At 37.3% G+C, this 23,857-nt stretch overlaps 2 protein-coding genes across 3 annotated transcripts in view; both read right to left on the bottom strand.

Moving 5' to 3' along the window:
- Window positions 1–1,002: 1,002 nt before the first annotated feature.
- On the bottom strand, window positions 1,003–19,664 carry tlcd4a (TLC domain containing 4a). Of its 2 annotated transcripts, none has more exons than XM_032551094.1 (7): window positions 19,567–19,664; window positions 13,974–14,143; window positions 12,447–12,536; window positions 11,001–11,059; window positions 10,763–10,857; window positions 5,461–5,534; window positions 1,003–4,012 (listed from the first exon to the last, which is right to left on the bottom strand). In XM_032551094.1, the coding sequence occupies exons 1-7, from the start codon at window positions 19,582–19,584 to the stop codon at window positions 3,694–3,696; spliced, it is 825 nt and encodes a 274-aa protein (XP_032406985.1). In that variant the 5' UTR covers window positions 19,585–19,664; the 3' UTR covers window positions 1,003–3,693. The 2 variants fall into 2 exon arrangements, with proteins under 2 accessions (XP_032406985.1, XP_032406986.1); XM_032551095.1 differs by lacking the exon at window positions 19,567–19,664 and adding an exon at window positions 18,716–19,074.
- A 2,228-nt stretch (window positions 19,665–21,892) lies between these two features.
- The window catches only part of phldb2b (pleckstrin homology-like domain, family B, member 2b), a 36,948-nt gene continuing 34,983 nt past the window's right edge, over window positions 21,893–23,857 (bottom strand). Inside the window, 1 exon segment of the mRNA XM_032551112.1 lies at window positions 21,893–23,802. Within this exon segment, the coding sequence (XP_032407003.1) occupies window positions 23,662–23,802 (141 nt within the window). The 3' untranslated portion in view covers window positions 21,893–23,661.

Below are 23,857 nucleotides of genomic sequence, written 5' to 3'. Positions count from 1 at the left end.
TGGCTCAGGATTAGGAAGGAAAGAAATTCATGACTTATGGTGACAGTTCAGTCTATGTGCAGATAATATATTGTAAGGTACTTTGCAATAAGATAGATAGATAGATAGATAGATAGATAGATAGATAGATAGATAGATAGATAGATAGATAGATAGATAGATAGACAGACAGATAGATAGATATGTCTGTATGTGTGAATACACATACAGACATATAGACACTTTTGTCTACACACCTTTACAGTATGAAAGTCACTTAGAAATGTTTTAGAAGTTTCCCACCAATTTGAGGGGTTGAAAGGAAAGCGTACTCTGCGAACAAGGTTACATGAGATGAAAAAGAAAAACATTTTGTTATTAAGAAGTTTTTAAACAAGTGTTTCATTCTCTAAATCAGTGGTGCCCAAAGTCGGTCCTCGGGGGCCGGCATCCTGCACGTTTTAGTTCCCTCCCTGGTTTAACGCACCTGGATCCAATGATGGCTCGTTAGAAGTTCCTAAGAAAAACATTGACATGCTGAAAATGTTGTTGGTGCCACCAGGGAGAGAACTAAAATGTGCAGGATGCCGGCCCTCGAGGACCGACTTTGGGCACCCTGCTCTAAATGATTTAAGATTATGATTTTCAATCGAGACTGAGTCATAAATAATGTACATCACTGCCCTCTAGTGACTAGAATATGACATAGCCTGATGAGAATTGAGCTTTCACTGGTAAGCAAAATCTCCACTTTATCTACCAATTTCTGCTACGACAGTCTGCAAAATTCTAAAATAAAATACCACTTACCTAACACGCATATATTACAAGTATGAAAAACATAACTTGGAGACACTGTTATGTTAGCCAAGGACATTACAAGTTGTTAATAAACATGTTTGCAAAAGACATGTAGGAATATCTTGGAGAACAGTTATGTTAGTAAAACATCATGTCATAAAGGTCTTGCTCTTCAGTGGATAACCCATGCTTGCCAAAAGTAGTTCCACTAAATAAGACACATCACAAGTTAATTTGGTTTTTATTTTCAAGAAGAACTGAAAATGTGATTTGACAAATTTCTATCGCCAGTACATTCACAGAATGTCACAAAACACTCCAACTACTCCGACACGTTTCCTCAAAAGGCATTGAAAACAGAAACACCAACAAGACACAGCTGCTAGAAGCAACAGCTTCTGTTTAAAATGCACCACCTTCCTATTATGTCAACTCCAGTTGGAATAACATTAAAAAAAACAAACAATGCAACACATATAATGCAGGATGGTTGTAAGATTCATGTTTATTTTGCACTGCCCAGATTGTTATAAACTGTGCTGATTAGTATTCAAGTATTCCCTTACTGTATATTTCTGTGCTGGATACTAGTCTAAATATCTGCTTGTTCATGTTAGCATCACGTCGTTAATCATCATTTCCTGTGGACTACATTTTGTGGCACAGTACAAGAGAAAAGTTTAAGTAAACATTATCTACATGTCGTAAGAAAAGAGAGCAAAGCTGGTCTTCACAAATGTATATGCTAATTTGTTTACAATGCAGTCCCCATGCAAAAAAAAAAAAAAAACCCACATGCAGTTACAGAAGGTGCATGAAGACGGCCATACTGAGCGTACAGGAGCTTGCACGTTAAGTTCACCCTGTTTCCATTCAGAAAGAGCCTGCTGCTGTTTCCACTGAATCCAACTGATAAGTCAGCAGTCAACACATTCTTCCTTTTAATGATTATTCACCTGAAGATGACATGCGGCACATTCGCCACTGCCAAAATTCGTCCCGAGCACTTTGCCAGCAATGAACAAACAGCGTAAGCATTTCATGCTGTTATTTTAAAAAATGCGATGAGAAGGAATCTCAGGAGGAAAATAAAAGAACTCCACATACATACATACAAAAAAAAAAAATTAAGTAAGAAAACTCAACTAAACAGAAGCTCTGCCATTCGTAGCTTTTGTGTAAAAAAAAAAAAAAAAAAATACAATACAAGAAAGGCGAAGCAATCACATTAGAGGGGAATCAGACTGGGAAAGTTTGCAGTTTTTGTGATGAGTGTCTGAAAATATCCACCGTGCAGTCATAGGTTGTTCTACAAAGGCAACAAAATTGAACACTGAGAACAGCAAGGCATACGTAAAAAATATGTAACAATCCTTACCTCTGCCTAAATAAAAATCTGATGGGAGCTTTTTTCTGTACAGCTCACAGAATTTCAAGTATGTACTGAAAACCATGAGTGGGCTGAAACCTTTATATAAACCAACGACACATTACACTCAGGGAATGCTCCTAATCTTCTCAGGATCGAACTTTTTTTTTTTTAGCAAAATTATTACAGTTAAATCTAAATTCTCCCCAATATTTTTTTTTTCATATTTTTTTGTGCGTTAAAAAGCAAACAATCTTGGATCAGGGGGGAAAAAAAGCACAAGTAGAAATCAAAAATACCTTGAATCTGAAGCTCTCTGTCAAAACAATTTAAAGCTTCTCCTGTATGAAACAGATTACAAACGTCCTTATTACATACAAATAAAATGATGTAACAGATGATCAAATCATTTGTTGAGTTTTTTTTAACCTGAATTTTAAAATATCATTATGTAAAAAAAAAAAGCTAATTATATACTCTTATAATATCTTGATTTTTAAAATCATCCAAACCAATTCCATACCAGCTCTCTATTGGATCAGTCTCACGATTATACAAGTATTTCTTAAAGTGATGAACTGAATGCAAAAAAAAGTGCCAAAAAATAGTTTTAAAAACGTTTATTTAAGCAGTGCAATACTCTCCCTTTCATTTTGAGTAATATCAGGTGGCTTTCATGCATCATTTGGCTAAACAGATCAGTGTGACCTCAGAATTTTCCATTTCTAACCTTGAATCGCAAAACGCAACCGTCCGCTTTAGGTTTCCCTTTAAGCTTTACAAAAAGTGCTTTACAAATCATTTTTTTTGTTCTATCACATAGCAGTCAAGATTATAGATTTTATAAAACTAATTTGCCCTGACGCCAGCAAGACAAAACAAATAAACTACGAACAAATGCCCTTCCAACCAAGCTTTTAATACCCCTGCGAAGGTAACCAAGAGGAGAGATGAAATGAGTTTCTACCTCTCTCTGAGAACGCAGCTCATTCAGTTTGTGTCTCAACCTTCTTCGACGGGCATCCTGCAACGAACCTATGGCACTGACCGTCATCGTTGAGCAACCGAACCACCTCAAATCCTGGCTTATTCATGAATGTTAACTCACGTTTCCTTGTTTTCTGTGTGCCGCTCATATTTAAATAAAACAAAACCTTCTGTTGAGTAAGAAACGTGAAAAAAATGATACTTTTTGACAATTTATAGTTGGGCTAACAGTCCTTTTTTGTTCACGGAGGAGTTGTTCAGTACTGCTCATGAGAAATAAATTGGCCATGCACATAAAGTATTGCTTGAAAGTCTTAATCATGGCTTAGGTACGACCACTTCACTGGTCCATTTAAACATCTAGGAGGCTCTCTGCTTCCCCCCCCCCCTTCAAAAAGAAGAAGAAGAAAAAAAACTCATTACATTCGGTCCTGCAGGGTTAAGTCCTGCTCTGCTGCCACGGTATCAACCTGAGGGTCCAAACCGCTACTGGCAGTGCATCGAGAGAATTGTCTCTTTTGTTGCGGTGTTTTCACTCCGCTGACATCCTGGTTCTGTTAGTCCGTCTTCCCGTTCTCCTGAGGTGCTGCAGCTTTGCTCTGGCGCGCGGATCGCAGCACCTTATAGCAGCCGCGTGCAATCTTGTGCATCCACATGATGTTCATGATGTCCAAACAGATACTGGAGCAGATCCAGGCCACGCGGCCCCCCCAGGGCACCAGGTAGAAGGCCTCGGTGCCGTACACCGCGTACATGCGACTGTAGTAGACCGGCATGACGGCGATGCGGACCATGAAAAAGACAACTGCCATGGCGACGCCGTTTGCCATATTGGGCCGGGACGACTTGGGATATCCTAGTACCTCAAAGAACCAACTGAAACGAAACACATTTTTATGAGAACGGCGAGTGACGGATAAAAGAAATGGAAATATTAAAATGTGTGATTATTTTTAATTCTCTGTACAGTCACCAAGGAAACATTTCTAGTTTACACAATACAACTGTGAAAAGTCAAGAGAGTCAAATAACTCTTTTGATCGAGAATTATTACAGCTCTGACTGAAAAAAAAATTATAGGTGAGACTTCAAAAATTCTTTATGTAAATAATAATCTCTTTTCAGTAAGGCCAGTACATGAATAACAATGGAAACAAAGTGACCATTTAATATTTTTAAAAGTGAAGTGATTGAAATTGAAACCTGGCGAAGGGTTTTAACACTTAACACTCCATTGTAGTTGGTGATGTAAGCAAGTAAATTACATGATGAAATTATATACGAGACATAAACAAGAATTTAGACATTTCAGTGAAATGAAAATGAAGCAAATTAATAACAGTATTATACTTTAATTTCCAACAATATTACAAACTACCTTATAAGTACAGATAAGGTGAGTTAGATAAGATGGATCCTGACTTAAATACAACAAAATGAGTTACAACATTAATATATACAATTCATAAAATGAAAGAAAGAGTTTTAGAACAGAATTTTGAAATTAAATTTGCCTGAATCTGTGTGTTCAGAAGACTGTGGGTCTCACATAATGGAAATATCAGTCAGAAAAAAAATAAATAAATTTTGGGCCACAGTAGCGCCATTCTTATTTTCATTTCAATGCAGCTCTTATATTTTGTTAGACTGTAGTTCATCAAGAGAAATCGGGGTAAGCTTTACAAGTGACAAAGTTTGGAAATTGAAGACTGGAAAATCAAAGACGAAAAGCTGATTCTCTAAATAAAATGTACCATTAGATCAATGATATTTAAATCCTTTTTTAAAAATAAATATAGGAATTTCCAGGTGTCCCAGAAGACACCTTAGACCCCTATGAACGGAGGTCAGATTTTAAAACCACAACACACATAATCACACAGTCCAATTCAGGTAAATCTTTCACAATCTCAGAATTGTGTCTACCCAATAGGACACTGTAATATGTTGTTTGTTGACTTAAGAATTTCTTTAATGCTTAAAGGTTGCTGTGGTGACCCTTAATCTGTAGAAGAGTTAATACCAGAAATAAAAGTGGAAAATTCTTGAAAGGAAATGAATTTTTCACTTTCACCTGTGCTGAATTCCACCTTTCATGTACTGTAGAAATACAAACACATAAATCTACATTATGGAAGATTGGTGTCTCAAGTATTGTTTTTTTTTTTTAAGTATCAAACTTTTAGCTTGAAAATCAAATAGTACAAGCCTCTAATTGCACAGTTTGTTTCGTATATTCCAGAAATAATAGCGAGTATAAAATGAACAACTGTGAAAAATGGAATGGCCTGAGAAACCAGGTGTAAAAGTGAGCGAATACATACCGCTGGTTCACACATGGTGTGGAAAACTCAGCAAGCAGACGGAAGTTAGCAAAATAAGGCAACATTCCTTCGCCCTGGAAAAACAAGGTAGGCACAAGAAGATAACAAAACGTGAAAGGGACAAACACGAAACATGGAATCACTTGGATCAGCAGCCATAAAGCCCATGCATGACTTCCTCCACACAAATAGCATTTATCTGAGAAGTCGTCAAAGGATAAATGTGAGTAAACGCTTGAGAAATACCCGGTTTGAAAATATGCGCAAATTTTAATGTCCACAAAACAGATGAAAAATACTGCTATTGCATGGAAAACTCACGCTAAAAAGCTAAAAAAAAAAAAAGATCCATCTGGCTGATTTATAAATAGGCTTCCCCTCAGGGCCCAAGATATTTTCTTAATCTTGGCAAGCCAAAATTAGACTGTCATCTTTAATTCTCATCCATAAAGGTTCTTCTTTATTTACTGAAGAAGTCTTTCATATTACAGTATCAGTCTGAAGGAAGTAAACATGACATATGTACTGGAGAAATAGAACTACACTATACTAAGCTGACAGTAACACATATTAGGTAAATAAAGACATTTTTTAAATCTGTAAAACGAAGAAGCCTATTCTTTTGGCAGCAAATTCTACATGGTGTAAGTAAATAAAACTATTTTATTCATCATGAGATTTGACTACTCTTGGAGATTTAAGCCAATAAGGCTTTTGATAACCTTTGCTGGAGTAAAATGTTAGTCAACTGGAAAAGTGATGACAAGACAGCCTCCACAAACAGAAGCGTCATACAGGAGCAAGACACAAAGGGCAGATTCACCAGGAAACCTTGGCATCACTTCTACTGAGGCAATAAAATGTCTTGCCTCACACAGGGTTTCCAAATATTACAGTTAATCAGCGACCAAATTGTGATCGAGTAGCCTCTGAAAACCTGTAAACACAAGAGGAAAGATGCAAAAAAAAAAAAAATGCTGAAAAAATTGAGCATTTTTGCACATAGATTAAAACTGAACGCTGCACAAACATTCTAAATTTCATTCATACAAATCAAAAATCAAAACAGTGCCACAGTGAAAAGATATCAACACGGGTAATGATAGATGTCTTTTACATAAATACAAACACTGAGCCAGCCACTAGTGAGGGAGCAATCAAAAGCCATGCAGAATAAGTTGCATTATATTTAGAGGCCAGTCTCCTCCGTGCTAATTAGATGTACAGTCTGGAACACTTCTCCTGAAACAATGATGCTAAAAATACACCATTTTCAATATTAAGTTCTGGCTGAACGATGCTCATGGGTGAGAACAGACGTGGTAAGTAACTGCTGGAACAACAAGCCCTGACTGATCTAATTGAGACCCTAAGTTAAAGAGAGTGTTAAGGTGCAGCAAAACAAAAACAAAAACAATAAAAAACACACTAGTCAGTTTCAACATGAACACCCAAAAAGAAAACATTTATTAATGTTATCTGCCAGATTAACTTTTATAGCGTACTGCAAAAGTATTCATACCCATCTAACTTTTATGTTTTACACTTTGTCATATTAGAACCACAAACTTCGATTTATTTTAATGGGATTTTATGGGACAGGCCAACACATGAAAGGGAAGATAAATTACACATGGTTTTTGATATTTTTCACTATTAGAAATCTAAAAAGTGTGGCCTGCACAAGTATTCAGGCAGTCTGAGGAAATACGTTGGTGAGCCACTTTTTTGCCTTACAGCTTTTGTAGGGAATGCCTCCAAAAGCTTTGCACAGCAAGAGACTGACATTTTTGCACATTTCCAGCAAAATCGTTCAAACTCAGACAGAGTGGATGGAAAGCTACTTTAAACAAAAATTTGCAAGTCTTTAATCATGGATTTAAGTTTGCACTTTGAAATTAAAAATTAAACATGAAATTTAATTAAACATGGTAAAAAAAAAAAACACAAACCTGTATTTTAGGTCTGAAAAAGTCTTTCAGACACTTTATTTAATAGAAGAAAACCTTTGTTGTATTTATCCTAGTTTAGTAAGATAAATACAACTACTAGTAGGGCTACTAGTGTTTGTAGCCTACTTAGTATGAAATTAGAATGAAACCAAAAAATAAACATGTTGTGCTTTACCCAGCATGTTTTCTATTCAACAATACATAAAATAAATTTCTCATTTAAAATGGTATCCTAAAACAAATGTCCAACTGAATCAGCTCCCTTTTTTGGACACAAAATGCACAAAACAGCTCAGGTTGTTAGGTTTGTTGTCATGTTGGAAGGTGAACTCCTGCAGCCTCTACTCTCTGATTCTCTGTCCCTGTTAGACAAAAGCATTCCCACAGCATGATGAAGCCATAACCCTATTTCACCATGGAGATGGTACAGCAAAGCTTATTTGCTGTGTTTTTACTTACTTATGCTATGTTATCCATAGCAGAAAAAAAAACTAATTATTAGGATTTTATGATGGGCCAGCACATAGTAGCAAATGAAAGGGAAGATTTTTGATATTTTTCATTATTAAAAATCTAAAAAGTGTGGCCTACATATGTATTCAGGACTTCCTCTGACTTTTGAAAACCATGTGTCCATTTCCTTCAATTTTACGCCACAGTATTTTTGTGTGGATTATCGAATAAAATCCAAATGAAATATTCTGAAGTTTGTTGTTGTGATGTGACAAAAGCAAAAATTCAAAGGCTACCACGACTTTCACAAGTATGTGGTCAAATACTTACCATGGTAGCTGAAACAGAAGTTGGTGATTGAAACATACTTACTATGTGTTACCTAGAGGGCACATTTGCATTGCATTTTATGTATCGTTTCAAGTCATCCACCTAGCATGAGCATGCTAGTACCCCTAGGAACTGGTAAGTCCATACTGTGACTGGGCATCATATCTGCTCAGTACAACACAACAGCAATAACAGCAGACAAGACAGGAATAAAGTAGTCCCCATCTAGATCGTGGCCTGCTCTGTGTTTACTAAATGACACATAACCGCCTGGTAGTTTTTGCATGAACAAAGATGACCCAAGCCAACTTCAGTGTTTTGGTAGCTTTTGCATGTGAGGTTTGAAGAGGGGCCGCTCTTGTTAAAATCAGCAAAGGACACAGAGACAGACAGATATATTAGAAGGAAAAAAAAGCAAGAGTAAACTGGAAGCAAAGAAGGAACACTTACGACACTGAGAAGAGAGCATGCATCGACTGTCGACTAATTATTGATTAGGCTTTGTTTGACAGTTGAAACACACACACAAAACACAGATTAGGCTACGGTCAGACAAATGAAATAAATGACTTGAACAACATTCAGGTCAAGCCATTTGAGACTGACTGATACATAATAAAAACATTGCAACAAGATCAAAACTACGCTTGCTTTGACTTAGAAAGATGTGCTAACTTCAGCTGAAGTTTCGCATTAAAATGTTCAGTTTTGGAATTTTTGGCTTGAACAACATAAACACATTAAACATATTAACTAATGAGACCGTGACAACATGTGACAGATCTGACTGAGAACACAATTAAATCAAATGAAAATGACATAGAGGATTAGCCAATTGTGCTTTAACGTTTACAATAAATGCCGGATGGCTACAAAACTCTAGTGCAAATTACTCTTGACTTTTTATAATTATTATTATCATTGGTATTGCCAAATGTAAAGCTTTCCTTCAGCAGTTTAGATGTAACCTGAGAAGACAGCGATGAGTGTCCAGTGACAGTATGGCCAACTTAATCTCATTATAGTACTTTTTAAATACAGGTGCTTGCTCTGTTTCTGCCGATGAAAAATGAATTTACATTCCGTTTAACTTTGAGGGCAACTTTTTTTCTTTTACTTTTCATCGTAACAGGAAGAGGTGCTTTGATGCCAAGAGAAGCTAAAACAGAAAACCTAATGTATTAAAACAAAAATGAAAGAGTAGAGACCTGTTACAATCTACATTTGTAGCAACATAAAGCGTGGATCCTTGTTTAAAAGTTGCATCAAGACTCAAAAGCAGAGCAATGCACGCTGTATGTCCTGCCATTTTTGCCTTAAACAAATTCATACCTTTTCCTGTTCTGGAGCAACCTAAACTGTAATTGTGCTTAAAGAGAAGCAAAAACTGGCTGTTGAAAACATTAAAAAGTATTTAATGCTTTCAAAAGCATCTTAAACCTGAATAAATCCATCCACCATTGTTTCTGTGAAGAGATCTAACTATCTCAGAGAGCGATAAGTAGAAGAAGTACAAAGGAGAACTAGACTCTGGCACAGAAAACAGACAGGCATAAGGTATCGTACATAAGCAGGTGAGTAATTAAGAAAGTTGAATACAGCTTGCTGGCATGCACAGGAACAGGAAAAAGGGACCCTGCCTGCGTAGGATGGTCAGAGCTGCCAGCATGCACACAGTGAGTACAGATCAGCCTTCATCTGTTTTAAGCTCAGGAAAGTTCATTTGACATCAAAACCGCCAGAAGGGGTCAGTAAAACAAAACAGAAGGGCACAGAAATTGTAAAGGCAAAGTGTGAGAGGGGAGGAGGATTAGGAAGAGGGGGAAAGAGGCATCAGCCAGTAACATCACGGAGCATTCCATGCAAAAATTACCATAGTCATCCATTTCCTGTAATTATGCGTCAGACCCTGTCGACCTAGAGGGTTTCAGACTGCACCAAGAGTGAACAGCAGTGCTAATGAAGGCTGGATGGGCTTAGTAATTGACACACCAAATACCAACAGTCACAGTGTCATCGATGAAAGCATAAATATTTATATTGAAGGTTATTCACCATGAAAATAATCGCTCTTGTTATGAGTGTAGTGCTAATAGAGCTGAAATAATCTGGACTGAATTTGACATGACCTGAGATGTGCTTTGCTGTTGATATTTTTTTTGTCCATAAATAAACTGAACTGAATAAACTGAGAAGCTAAGATTGTTACAAACTGGGCTGCTATGCAAGGCAGGACACATTGTCTTGAGAGGTCAAACATTGACAAATTGATTATTCTCACTTACTTGCAGGATATCTTTACATTTGTTAAGTTCACAGTAAAAGCAGTCAGTAGTTTAAAAAGTTTCAGATTTTTTCTTTGCGGATCAGTTGCATAGATAATAAACACTCTCATTATACTTACAATGTATAAGACACAATGCTGTATGGGTAAATATTGCAGATACCTAATTTGTGTTGATGTTATTAGCTCTACCACCCAGTTAAATGGTACACAGCTGTACACCCTTGGTTGTCTCCTTCCCATCTTGCCTGCACATTCTGCTATTGGACAATAGGGCACTCACCAGTACATAGTAGTAAGCATACAGTGCTGCCAGATGGTGAACTACAAAAAACTTGTCCCCTATCGCCTTCCAATAGTAAAATATAAGCAGCAGATCTGAAAAACAAACACAAAAAGTACATTACCATGATAGCAAATTTAAAGCTGCTGTAAATGAAATAATATACAACCAAAAATGTATTTTTTTTTTGTAAAAACTAAATGGTTTCCAATACTACAAATATACATTTTTCTTTTACCTGATATGAGGTAGCCTGTTGTGATTGCAACATTAGTCTTCACCAGTGTAGGATCCCCCCTAATAACACAAAGACACACTGGATTTAAGAATTTACATTTCCAAATGTCGCCTTTCGTCTAGCATATTTTTAGACACATCATAATGAGAGTAAAATTCTTAATAATTTGCAAAATGCAAGCCTACAAAATGGCAAATGCAAAGAACTTCGAGCAAGTTCAAACCAGTTTAAATCTAGTAGCTAATACACATTAGCAGCTAAAGTTCACTAGCTACATGTTAGACAACAACACATAAAATGGTGTTTTAACTTAAATTAGTCATATACATTTCTTAAAGGGTTTCAAAATTACAAAAGGCTTATAGCTCAACATTGTTGTTTCTTGGTCATTTTAAAGTGCTGTTTTTTTCTGACTGACGACCTTAAACATAGGAATATATATTTTGCTAAAGTATCATCCTGGAATTATGTCAACTCCAACGTGGCAGCTAGGCAGTAAAATAATACGTTTTTGAAGTTGGCTAACTTAATGACACACCAAAAAGAGTGTAAAGCTTTTGACCCAACCATGACATGTGGGCCTTCTATGAAGCTGAGATGGATCAACTGGATTTTACTTTGGTCGACTGTTTTATAAAACAAATAAACTTCAGTTATTCCCAACAAAATCTACAATACATTTGTCATTTGAGTTTAAACAGATGGACCAGTATTACTGGTGCTCTTGAACTTCTTAGGGGGCCATGCCCGGTGTGATTTGCTAAATGACATAGAAGGACGGCGATTGCTTCTTCAATCAAACTGTAATTGCGTCATGTAATGCAGGGAACTCAGAGCTTGTTCGCCTTCATCGTCAACAAGCAGCAAATAAAGGTCACAATTCGGTTAATGTGCTCAGGCTCATCCAACAGCATTGAGCTGCCCTCGAAAAATCCTCCAGCCTTTGTTGACCTATGCACTCAAACAGATCATGGCACAGTGTGCCTCAGAACTAATGGCTATAAAATGTCAAACAGGTTGTGACATGCTAATCTGGCTGACAGCTAATCTGGTAGAGTAGTGTTCCTTTTATAGAACTTTGATAAGAATCAGATCTTTGCAATGAGAATTTAGTTGTTTATTTACCTTCTTTTATATACATTTCACATACAATCTGGGCTTTGTTTATGTTTTACTATAAAGGAGGCAATCGATTAGTTTAACAAACTATGCATTTATCTGCGTCTCTATGGTTTTGGAAGGAGTCAAAATGAGGTACTGACTTCCAAACATTTTGGTGATCTTAAACCCTACACCCACACCATAATTGTTGTTACATTAAGTTCAAAGTCTAGTAGACCTAGTGTCCCTGCAATGGCTTCTCCTATTTGTCAAAGAAAAAAAAAATAGACACTGAACAAAAATCTTGCTAATACACTGTTAGAAACATGAGATCTGCCATCTCACCAGACTGGATCTTCGTTGACGGCATCATCAAAGAACAAGATGCAGAGACAGAAGATTCCCACCAACAGTGCATGGAACGTTGACACAGTCCTGCGGGGGGATATGAAATACACACCAACATTCAAATCTTTCCTTGTCAAAAGAAAATTTGGTTATGTCAAGGACCTTAAAAAGAAGTAGCACATGAAACCCTTTTATTTAGTAAATTCGCCTTTCAGCTGTTCTTTGGTTTTTGAAAGGGGAGTTTTTAGTGTTCATGGTGGATCAACTAATTGCTTGTCATGGTTGCACACTGACTCAAACCAATTAGACTGAAAGATTAAATACTGCTGAAGGGTCGGCCAGAGTGACACTGAGTCGCAGGGATTCATCCACGTTGCCAGACAGTTTCCGTCTCAGCAGTCAGTGAGACGGAAAGACAGCAACTTTCACTGAAAGACTGCTCAATTTGAATCTGTAAAGTAGGGGATTTCTATAGGGATCCCCAAAGCTGAGATTCATCACCAACTAATCATTACGTTTCATTTGCTCATAGCCCACAAGGCTGATTCAATTTATAAAGAGCTCTCATGAGTAATAAACTGAGGATGAAAAGAAATGTAAAAATGAGGCTCAAACTGATCAAGCTTTTGAGGCGAGTATTGCGAGGCATTCATTTCACAGCTCTTCAAAACACAGTCACACCACAATCTTTGGTCTAGCTGTGAACTTACCATCACATATCATTTTGCACACTGAAGCTACATTTTAGCCATTTCCTTTTTCATTTAAAAACAGTAAATAAATCAAACAATTACTATTATGATGAAAATGATTGTAAACTGAAAAGGGTTGAAAATTGTGGTTTACTAACACAAGAAGATGGTGCTGCCCCCACTGTGTTTCATAGTGGAGATGAAGTGTTCAATGGCATACTTTGACATATTTTGGCAGTTCCTCCACATTTGCTGTTGTGCCAAACCCATTCCATGTTTAGATAATTGACTTGTACAAAGTTTTAAAATTGTTATTACTAAAAGTTTTGAAACCCATATATCCCATACTTTTATTTGCATTAGTCTAAAGTGTGTCACAGTTTGTTGTATCATAACAAACTGGGAAAAGTTTAAAGAGTATGAGTACTTTGGCAGGGTATTGTATGAAAAATAGATGCAAAAGGAATAATTTCCTTTTTGAAAAATGGTTAAAGTAGTCAAACACAACTTTAGAAATGTGCAACACAAACCAACCCACTCACACCCCCCCAAAAAAACATCACAATTTAAATGCTTCTAGCAGTCTGAAAGAGTGAGATGCAGAAACACTGCACAACAAACACACAGAAAATCAAATGTATGAGTCAGATACTGGTGTCGCAGGGAATCTGTGGGCTGAATGTCAACTCATATCTTTTGGATCCAGTGAACACACACCTCCTTCTGGCCAGCATGAATGCAAAGAGCAATATTACTGTCTCCGCTGCGAAACTGGGATGTGGACAAAAACACCTCACGCAGTCACAACAGACGTGAATTAATCTCCGGTCACCTTGAGTTCCACTCCACCTTCTGCTTGTCAGTGAGGCCCAAGAAGCCACGGCTGATGCGCATGGACATCCAGGGGCTGACTCTGTGGAACAGCCACTGGAAGGTGAGGAAGCTGGTCACCGAGATGGTGAGGATAAGCTGGCTGAATGGGTCCATGGCCACCCAACCCCACTGTGGAAGGACAAAGAAAGGAATCAGGATAAAAAAATAAAAAAAGATAATTACCAGGACATCATAAACAGTGATAAAACCTAGATCTAATTTAAAAAGATACTTTTTATTCACCTTGGACTCATTTCAATGACCTATTCTTTTACGACTGTAGTATCTGTTACATAACAGCATAAATGACTTGCAAGTAGTACAGTTCCACCATAGCACTTCACAGCAGACTCTGTCGTCAAAGAAAAAGCGAATACTTTCACATATCTCTATACACATTACATAATTATTATTGCGATGGTAATCAGTTAGAACACACAGTACCATGCACTTATAATAAACTCACTGATTTTTCCTGAAACCTATTTAGTATTAAGTTTTTAAGATAAAGTTTCAACAGCATCTATAGATTATAAATAGTTTGATCATTCAAGGCTTTGTTTAACACCATTAACAACAGACACCAGAGTGGTGTAAAAAAAAAAAAAAAAAAAAAAAAGGGGGTCGGGGACAAACTGTCAGCACAGAAGGGAAAACAGATACAGCCTGCTGTGCATGTACTGACACATGGCCTGCACACAACATGTCACTGAAATGTTCTCAAAAGCTACAGATGGAGCTGCTGTTGGTGAAAATGTGGCTCTCGAATCTGGCCTCATTCACTGTCAGAGTCTGTGAAAGTCACTGAGTCACTATGAGACGCTTGTGCTCTGAATGATAACCTCGGAGAAGGCATGACATGTCCACAGGCAAGGGCTCAAGTGTAGTCAGTTTTGCTCTTTGAATTGCTGCCACAGCATTACAACAGAGGCTGATGGAGGATTGCACCATGTATCAATAACACCACTGAAAGCAAAGTGCCTATCCTGTGGCTGGTTGAATGCTTCAGCCGCAGGTATGTTAAGCATATTCGTACAAAGAGATGTCTGATGGAACTAATATCAGAGTCACATTTGAACTGATACCGAAATACACCGTGCTCTTATTCTGACTTCAAATTAGAGTAAATATGTTCTACTTTAGGTTTGCTAGGCCTACCAAAATTATCGCTACCTGCGAACAATAACGAGAGAAAAAAAACCAACATTTTTTTAGACATATTTTTAAACCTTTTTCAGCTTAAGAATTGTACATAGTGTGGATCAAATATTTTGGGTATCTTTCCACAAATTTGTCACAATGGTTTGCTTGGTTGACATTTTGCCTACAAATTTTTGATGGGACTCAGATTAGAGATTGTGATGCGACTCCTTCGTTACTTCCATATTGCCACAAAAATTTCTTTGTATGTGATTCCATCTATTTTGTGAAGTGCACCATTCCCTCGTACAGCAAAACACATCCAAAAGATGACACTGCCACCCCGATTCTCAACCATTTGGATAGTCTTCTAAAGTTTACAAGACTCTATATGGTTTTAGCTTTCACTTTTTTCTTTCAGTACAGTCAGCATGGCCAGATCCTTTGTTTTTCTTTCAGCACACCACAAAGTATGTCTCCAAACAAAAAAGGTGTTTCTCTGTGTGGCCTTATGTGAAATATAATCTGTGTACTTTTTTTTTAACAAGCTTTCAGTCAGCCTCTTCACAAAAGCTTTTAGTTTTTTTCCTACTGTTGATACACACATTTCACACCAAAACATGTATGCATATCTCTGGCCATGGAACATGATTAATTACTGAGCAGCATGATGCTGGAAATTCCCATGGCATTTATACGTGAACATAACTGAACAGATAAGAGGGTGACCTTCTGACCTTTAGATATTTTTAACCAAAAGGAAACCTTAATCAATTTCAACATTTCTGAATTTCAGCTCAGGAAAATAATAGAATAAAATAAATGTCTCATTCATTTTTTTCAGGCATTTAATACTTTTGTTCTGATTTGGAACAGGAGAAGTTTAGTCTGTTTTTATGCGGCGGGGGAGGAAACACTTTTGTGTTTTTATCTCTGAGTCTAGCTGTATAGTGCAGTAGTTTAAAATGTACCCAATACTAAAACGACTCTAATTCACTCTGATCAGATATTAATTTTTTATTGTAATTTGGTGGCATTTCACTTACAAACTATTAAATAATTTCACAAAATCTCGGGGTAGGTGGTATCAAAACAAAACTGCACGTAATAACAGAGCTCAGTGTATCCCGGAAATCTGACCTGCTTATGATGCCAGAAAGCCAATCCATACTATGAGAGCTGAGGTCATCTGTAAAAATTTAATGGCAAACCATCAGTACTTCCACATCCATATCAGATTTTCCATCTTTTTTTAAACCTGGAAATGAAAGTTGTGCATTGTGAGTTGAAATTTTATAGAATGAAATGTCACTGATGTGAAACTGTCTATTTATGACACTGTGAATTGCGTTCTAATGAAAACCACAAAACTCTATTTTAATGGGTGAGCTTTGTTAAGTTTGCCTTTAAATTAGTTCTAAAATACTTGTAAAATACCTGGTACAAAAATAAGAATGGGACTTGTTTGTTCGCTTCATATGAGCTGTAAATCTTTGAGTAAGGAATGAATTTGAGTAATCGTGCACCAAATAAATTATAAACAGAGAGCACACTTCACATTGATAAAGGGTCAGGGCTTTATTATAAGATCACTAATTTTTATTTCTGAGCATGACAGGCTTCATTTTATTTCCTTCAACTCTGAATATTTTTATATCTTTAAAGCTAAGCCACCTCAGATGGGACCTTTTTTTTTTCATTTGTTGTCACAATAAAAAACAATAATAATGCAGGATTTCCCCCAGTGTACAGTATTATAAGCCTGGCGGCCCGCCATGCTTTACTAGCCCTTTACTTGCACTTCTGTTCGGATTAAACAGAAGTGCAAATAATTGTTATTCATTTTATTTGTATTTTATGATGTTATTTTTAGTTGTGGGTTTAGATAGCATTTCACTGGCATTTCCCATAACATATAATTAGTAGTAATTTTACATTTCCTGTCAACTTAACATCTTTTAATACAAAAACACGGTGGGTCCGCCGGTGGACCGCCTCGGTGCCCCAACCACCGGGCTTTGCAAGTTTTCTGGGGGAAACCCTGATAATGGCTTACCTGAAGTGACAGTTTAACAAGCTGCTATATAAATATTAACCTGTCTGCGTGTGGGAGGAGAGGGGGGGGGGGGGGGGGGGGGGGGGGGGGGGGGGGGGGGGACTGGAGCATATTATTATCACATACCTTTCAGCTTACAATCTAGTTACTGAAAAAGTATTTCAGAGAATCCTGCGCTCATAACCCTTGCCTCTAGATCGATGTTCTCCAGAACTCAAACAGATCTAAAATTAGCGGCCCTATATGTGCTCTGGCTTGTCAATGTATGCCAGGGACAGAAGTCCATAAAGGCCAATGCCCTTAATTTCCTTCAACACAAGTTTTACCAGGCTATTTAATTCTTAAATTAAGTAGAAAAGCATACTTATCTGAAATAAGTCTGAAGGTTAGTAAAAATCATTTGACATTTTTCAAAATGAGAGACAAAAATGTAGCCAGTCTTCCAGCAATATCATAAACACACGTTAGCTGTGAGAGTTTTAGCATTAAGGAACCTAGACGTGCACTTTGCGACAAAATAACAAAAAGTAACAAAACTTATCAGACTTAAGTCCATTTCTAAAGTGTGCTCTCCTTATTATTTAATATATTTGAACATTTCATGGTGCAACTTGTCTAAACTTTTACAAGATCTGAGAGAAGCCACCATCTGGTATGCTTAATGTGAAGTGAGGAGGGTTGCTTTACATACACACGTGCATGCTTGAGGAGTCCCAGTGAAACACAAGACCCTGTTACCAAGGGTGACTGGTGGCAAAGGTCAACATTAGGGTGCAGAGAGAAAAAATAAAGAGCCAAAGCTGGATAATAAATAACAACAGCTGATTATAGGTGCAATGAACTGAAAGTGAAAATGACCCACGTGTTAAAATGCAATCAGGAAATCATAACGAGACAATTGGTAACACACTTCCTGTTAGATTTCTTCAGAATAAGTGATTGGAGAGGTGGATACAATTTCATGCAGAAAACAAAACGATTATAGTGTGGTTAATTATTATTTTAAATAAACATGTAAATGCACGAATCGCAAACTGCAAACACGTTACTTCAGTTTGTCAGCTTGTACCTTCTGGAACAAATATTGACCTGAAAAATAAAACAATGTATTAGGCTCCTTGAAAATATCTATTAATGAATCATATCGTTGCCAGGAATACCACTCTGCTCTCCTATATCTCCTTATAAGCGCTGGTAAACGCGCTTGCGTAACGTCTCTTTTAACGAGGAAATTGTGGTTCCAGGAAAACAACTCTTGGTATGTAGATCAGCTTGGAACTAACATGTTAGAAACGGTGTCACAGAGCTGCTCAGATTTGGTTATGACGCGAAAATGGTGGTGTAAACAGGAGCTAAATCAAGGCCAGTTCACACCGCAGTGCCCGTCCAGATGCTGGCATAGGATGAGAAATATCACCGGCCTAGTGGCGACTCTGCTTATCTTTCACACAGGCAACATGGAAACAGATAACGTAGCCCATATGAAACATGGTGGTCGGACTCACCTTGCGTCTTTCATTCAGATGATTTCCCCCCCCTCGCGCTCACGACTGCTTATGGTTTCCAGGAGTCGCCCGCCGAACCGCGTATGTTGCTTGAGTCACAGCCACAGCCATGTCGTTTCATTTTAAACAAGCGAGAAGACGGCAGCAGCCAGCCTCCCGCTCCGTGTTCGCCACCGACAACCGCAACGACGACACCAGCCGGTGGGGACGCAGCTCGGAGCCTGGGGCGGATTCTGCTGGGTTTAACGCGACTCCTATCCGACAGGAACTGTGCATAACTGCTGCGGCAGAGGTGCAGATCGCGCAGCTCGACGCTCGACCTTACAGAAAGTGCTGCTGGGTGGGGGTGGGGGTGGAGGGGCTGTACATGAGGAGGTGGGAGGTGGAGTTTTTGCGTGTGTTTTCAGTCGCACGAGAGTGTGAGGTGACTCTTATTTCTCAGGACTCTCGTTTCATTCAAGCTCTTAAAGACGCATGCACTATATAAAGGAGTGTCGACTTTCCCTGGCTCCATATAATCGTAATAATAATGGAAGAACATCCCATAAAGACGCAGTAAAACATGAAATGAGATTTATCCCTTGGGTAAATCTGATTTACCCAACCGATAAATAAGATTAGTGAAATGAGTTCAAAACACATAATGCTAAATGGCCACAATAACAGTAGGACAGGTTGCATAGATAGATTCAAGTTGACCAGGTGAAAATGAGAAAATACTACAAAGAGATCCAAAGGGGGGCGTCTTAATGCATTTCAATAAATCAAAAGAAAAATACATAACATACAAAAAAAAAAATACATACGCCCCTAGAATATACGCATATATAGATAAAACAATAACCGCTCACCTTTTTCAGACCGATCATTTGCTCTGTTCTTCGTCCCTATTGAATAGCTTTAACTATCAACTAAATATGCTTGAAAGAACAGAATGTTCAACATGTTGAACATAATTCATTTGCTTCATGAGCAACGACGTAGCTGACTGTGAAGATAACACACACCGCAACGTGTTCAGTTTGATGGTTATGTCAGAAACAGACAAGTTTGTCGGGTTTGTTTTGTCAGCTACGATAAGGCAGCATGTTGATAGAAATAGCAAAACAACAGGCACCTTTTGTTACCACAAAAACATCTCCCGTTTTACAACAAAACACACACAAAAATCTAGTTTAGTCCTCAGAAGAGTGGTAAAACGTTTTGGTATAGTTTTTTTTTTTTTTTCTGGTTTTACTGGTAATATTGAGGCTCAAATTGAATATTTTAGTTTTTGTGTTCGGATTGTAATTGTAGAACTAAATCATGTAAAAGAATAACAGAAGCAAATACGAATTGCATGTAACAAATCCAAGCTACACAGCTTTCAGAACAGTTTAAAGTCTAAGTGGATATGATCAATCAGCTCCCCACGAGATGCCGCCCAGGGCGGTTGCCCATGTCACCCATATCAGAAACCATCACTGATTATCATCAATGTGGACATGACACTTGATGCCCTAGCTTTTTGTGATGTTTATTGTTGAAGACGCTTTTGAAGCTCTAATTACTTTATTTGCATTAGATAGGCTACTGCAAAAGTGTACTATAATTTTAAATGTTTTTATTTTACCAAGTCACATAGATTGTTATCAGCAAAACATTTTGCTTACATCGCCTGCGGTGTTGGACGTTTGACAAAACTTATGTAAGCTTTAAATATCGGGGGGGGATTAAAACCAAAATCAAAAGGCTAGTCAAGATCGGCAGTGAGAGGGAGAGGAGAAACTGTTACTGACTGAAACAATCGTTTGAAACTCCACTACCATCGGACCAACCAGCCTCACTTCACTCAACATACAGTATTTATAAGACACTCTTGTCACTATTTTTTCCTGGCGGTTTTGTTTCCTTTTTTGTCGTTTTTGTGACGTGTTCTCCGTTGAAGTCCAGACTTTAAGATTATTATGCTGTAAAGATAGTATCTGCGACACACCTGCAAAAATTGCGTTTATTGTGTCTCGTTTTTGCATTTTATTCGCGCAAGGATTCATGGGTATACTAGCCAACCAACACGACGTATCACGTAAGCAGTGACGCTACGTTTATTTATTTTTTTTTCTACATAAATAATTTTATAATTTCATGCAAACTGAGCCGTCTGTTTTTCTCTTGTAAAGGAATCATCTTATTTTATTTGCTTACATAACTAAATGTGTTTTTGGAGGGGGGGGGTACAATTTTTTCTTTTTATATCGGTGTTTTTTTTTTACTGAAAATCAGAAATCATCCGCACTGCCTGAGTGGAAGTGTACAGCAACCCCTACCCCCGCAAAATACTACATTTGAATCAAACTTAATCAAAAACCTTATTTCAAGCAGTCCGTGATGCAGTACTGGTTAGTGGCACACGGAGGTGCTCGAAGTCTGTGCCACTAGACTTGGATGAATATGTATGTTCAATGAATATTGAGATCTGATCTCAATATTACATTACGTGTGTTGTTCTTCAGTATGCTTAGCAGTTGCATAAAATTTTGGAAAGTTCGCTGATAGTGGTTTTACTTTACCAAATGGGTGACTCTCTTTAAAAAACAACAATAAAAAAACTCAGTTTATGTCAGGATGTTGGGTCATTTGAGTTTGTTTTACGTCTTAATATTATTTGTGTTTCTTCTTCCTATTAGTTATGCATCGTTTCTATTTTTACTTCAGTTCATTCTCAGTGATTCTACTTGTGTTTGTGTCTAGTCCTTTTCTTGTGTTCTCTAGTTGTTATATATCTTATGTCTAGTAATTTTGTTGGATTAATTTCCTTGCCCCCTGTGTCACTTCCTGTTTCTTTCTCTCTCCTCAGCCTGCCTTCTGCTCTCTCCCCACACCTGCAACCCGTTAGTTCATCAACCCAGGTCTTTTGTTCAACAACTGTTCTTTTTGTTGGAATTTAAAACCAAACTGTGAGCAATCGGCAAAACTATCTAGCAGAGAAGAGCTAGAAAGATTGCTGCAAATAAAAGTGAAGCGTTTATGTATATTTAAAGCTCGTGTTTTGTGCATTTCTCATCGTATACGATTCCACATTTGACTTTGTTTAATAATTGGGTATTTCAAGCATTATACTTCATTCTCACAATAGAGTCATGGTGGCTGTTTTGAAGAGCAGCTGTACATGATTTTGTCAAAAAGAAACAACATAAATGCTATAGATACATCATTTATTATTCATATGAAAATACAAAAATTAATATACATACTTTGATAAATATGGTGGCAATCAACATACAAACATGTATATATTTATAAAAAATGTATACTAATAGTGTAAATCAAGCTCTGGAAATCTTCTGCTGAAATAGTTCAATTAGACAATACACATGACCATGTCATTGTTTCATCATGTTAAAACAAAAATTTTTATTCTTCTGATACTTTTCTACTTTAAAAGCAGCAAAGAAACCACATATACATTATATATCTTGGATATAAACTTTGGTCAACAAAATAACAAGAAAATGCAAAGCTGGGTGACCGGTAAGAAGCTACATAACATAGATATATGTTATAAACTGGCTTTAATAATCACCATGATCATTTAAAACAGAACATTTCATTATTGGTAATAAATGCCATGCAATGAAAGCTAGTGGATAAAAGCAGCACAATAATGAGTCGGATTTTATAAGTAGCATAATGTACCATAGATTTGTCTGCTTCACATCTTAGTAAACACTCAACCCATGGCACTGATTTTAAAGATCACTTCATAAATACAAATACAGAAAGTATACATATAAAAATACTGCCACGTAAAAAAAACCTCCAAAACTAAATGTCATGCGTTGAAGATTAGGGTCACTTGTCAATTATTTTAAAAATTAACCAAAGCATTCCAGCAAAAATGTACAAATATAATGATGTCTTGTGGCTCCGTGACTCATGTCACCCAGTTTTATTTGTTAAATAAAACTTGATGATCTATGGTGATCCTCTTGTGAAGCCAAGGACAATAATAACAATCACCAAAACAAAAAAACAAACAAAGAAATTACCTTTGTTTGGGTGAATGCTAAGCTTGTTTTTGTTTTGTTTTGTATTATGTGAAGATGTTCCAAGGAATATGACACAGCAATAGCACCTTTGGAGCTACATTGGGAGCCCTTTATTAATACTGTGCACCCAAAACAGAAACCTCTCTACCTAATGTGTATGTTACACTCATAATCATATGTAGACATGGACACTGCACAGTTCAGACCTGAGAATGCTATAGCAATAAAACAAGTTAAAAAGGCAGTTCTTTACCAGTGTTTCTTCCATTTTGTTTTAGAAATTATTTTGAAAAACACTTTTGAAGTCTTGGCTGAGCACCAGAAAATGAAGCTCATCCATGATGGGTTATAGTCTTGATAGGAAGGATGTAAAATACAACTCCAACTGGAACTAGGGTTCAGTCTTTTCAACGGATTATATATTTATTATTATTATTTTTTAGAAAATATTGTGCTCTCCTCTATAGGCACTGGTAGAGAACATTTTCAATAGATGATTAATACTTGGGCCTACATAAGAGGTCTGCTGAAATTCACTTTAAGGCAGAGCGGTGAATCACAGTACCTTTCAGAATGACTTGTGTATATTTTTATGATTTTTTTTTTTTAATGAAGTATAGTTTGCATAAAATTGTAGTAATTATAAGCCTGTATGTGTCCACAGATCAACATGAGTGGTCCACCCTAAAAGGTAATAATATTTAGAAGATCCTGCTCAGGTCCCGTCTGTCTCAAATGTTGTATTCGTATATCTCAGGCAGAAGTGATGACGAGAAGCACAAACCCACTCCGTATAAGTGGGCATACTATATTTTAATTAAGCTGCCAGAATAAGAGCATTTTATGATGCTCTCTCGGTCACACAAATGGCAAATACCCCAAGACATTCCCGTTGACAGTCAGGAACCCTGCCTGCCACTACACCATGAACTGTGTGTATCCTTCCGCCCCGGTGACGATCACATCCATCCAGATCCTCATGGCCTCGGGAGAGGGGGCCACCATGTAGTACACCCTGTCATGAGTCTTAACGCTGAAGGTCAGGGAGGGGTTCGGGCTCTGAAAGCAAATTGTTTAAAATGAGGAGAAACGGCTCAAAAAAAATAAAGAGAAA

Source organism: Xiphophorus hellerii, chromosome 21 (genome assembly GCF_003331165.1).
Source record: "Xiphophorus hellerii strain 12219 chromosome 21, Xiphophorus_hellerii-4.1, whole genome shotgun sequence".
NCBI lineage: Eukaryota > Metazoa > Chordata > Actinopteri > Cyprinodontiformes > Poeciliidae > Xiphophorus > Xiphophorus hellerii.
Note: the sequence above shows the minus strand (reverse complement) of the source record. Positions and strands in the feature narration are given on the sequence as shown.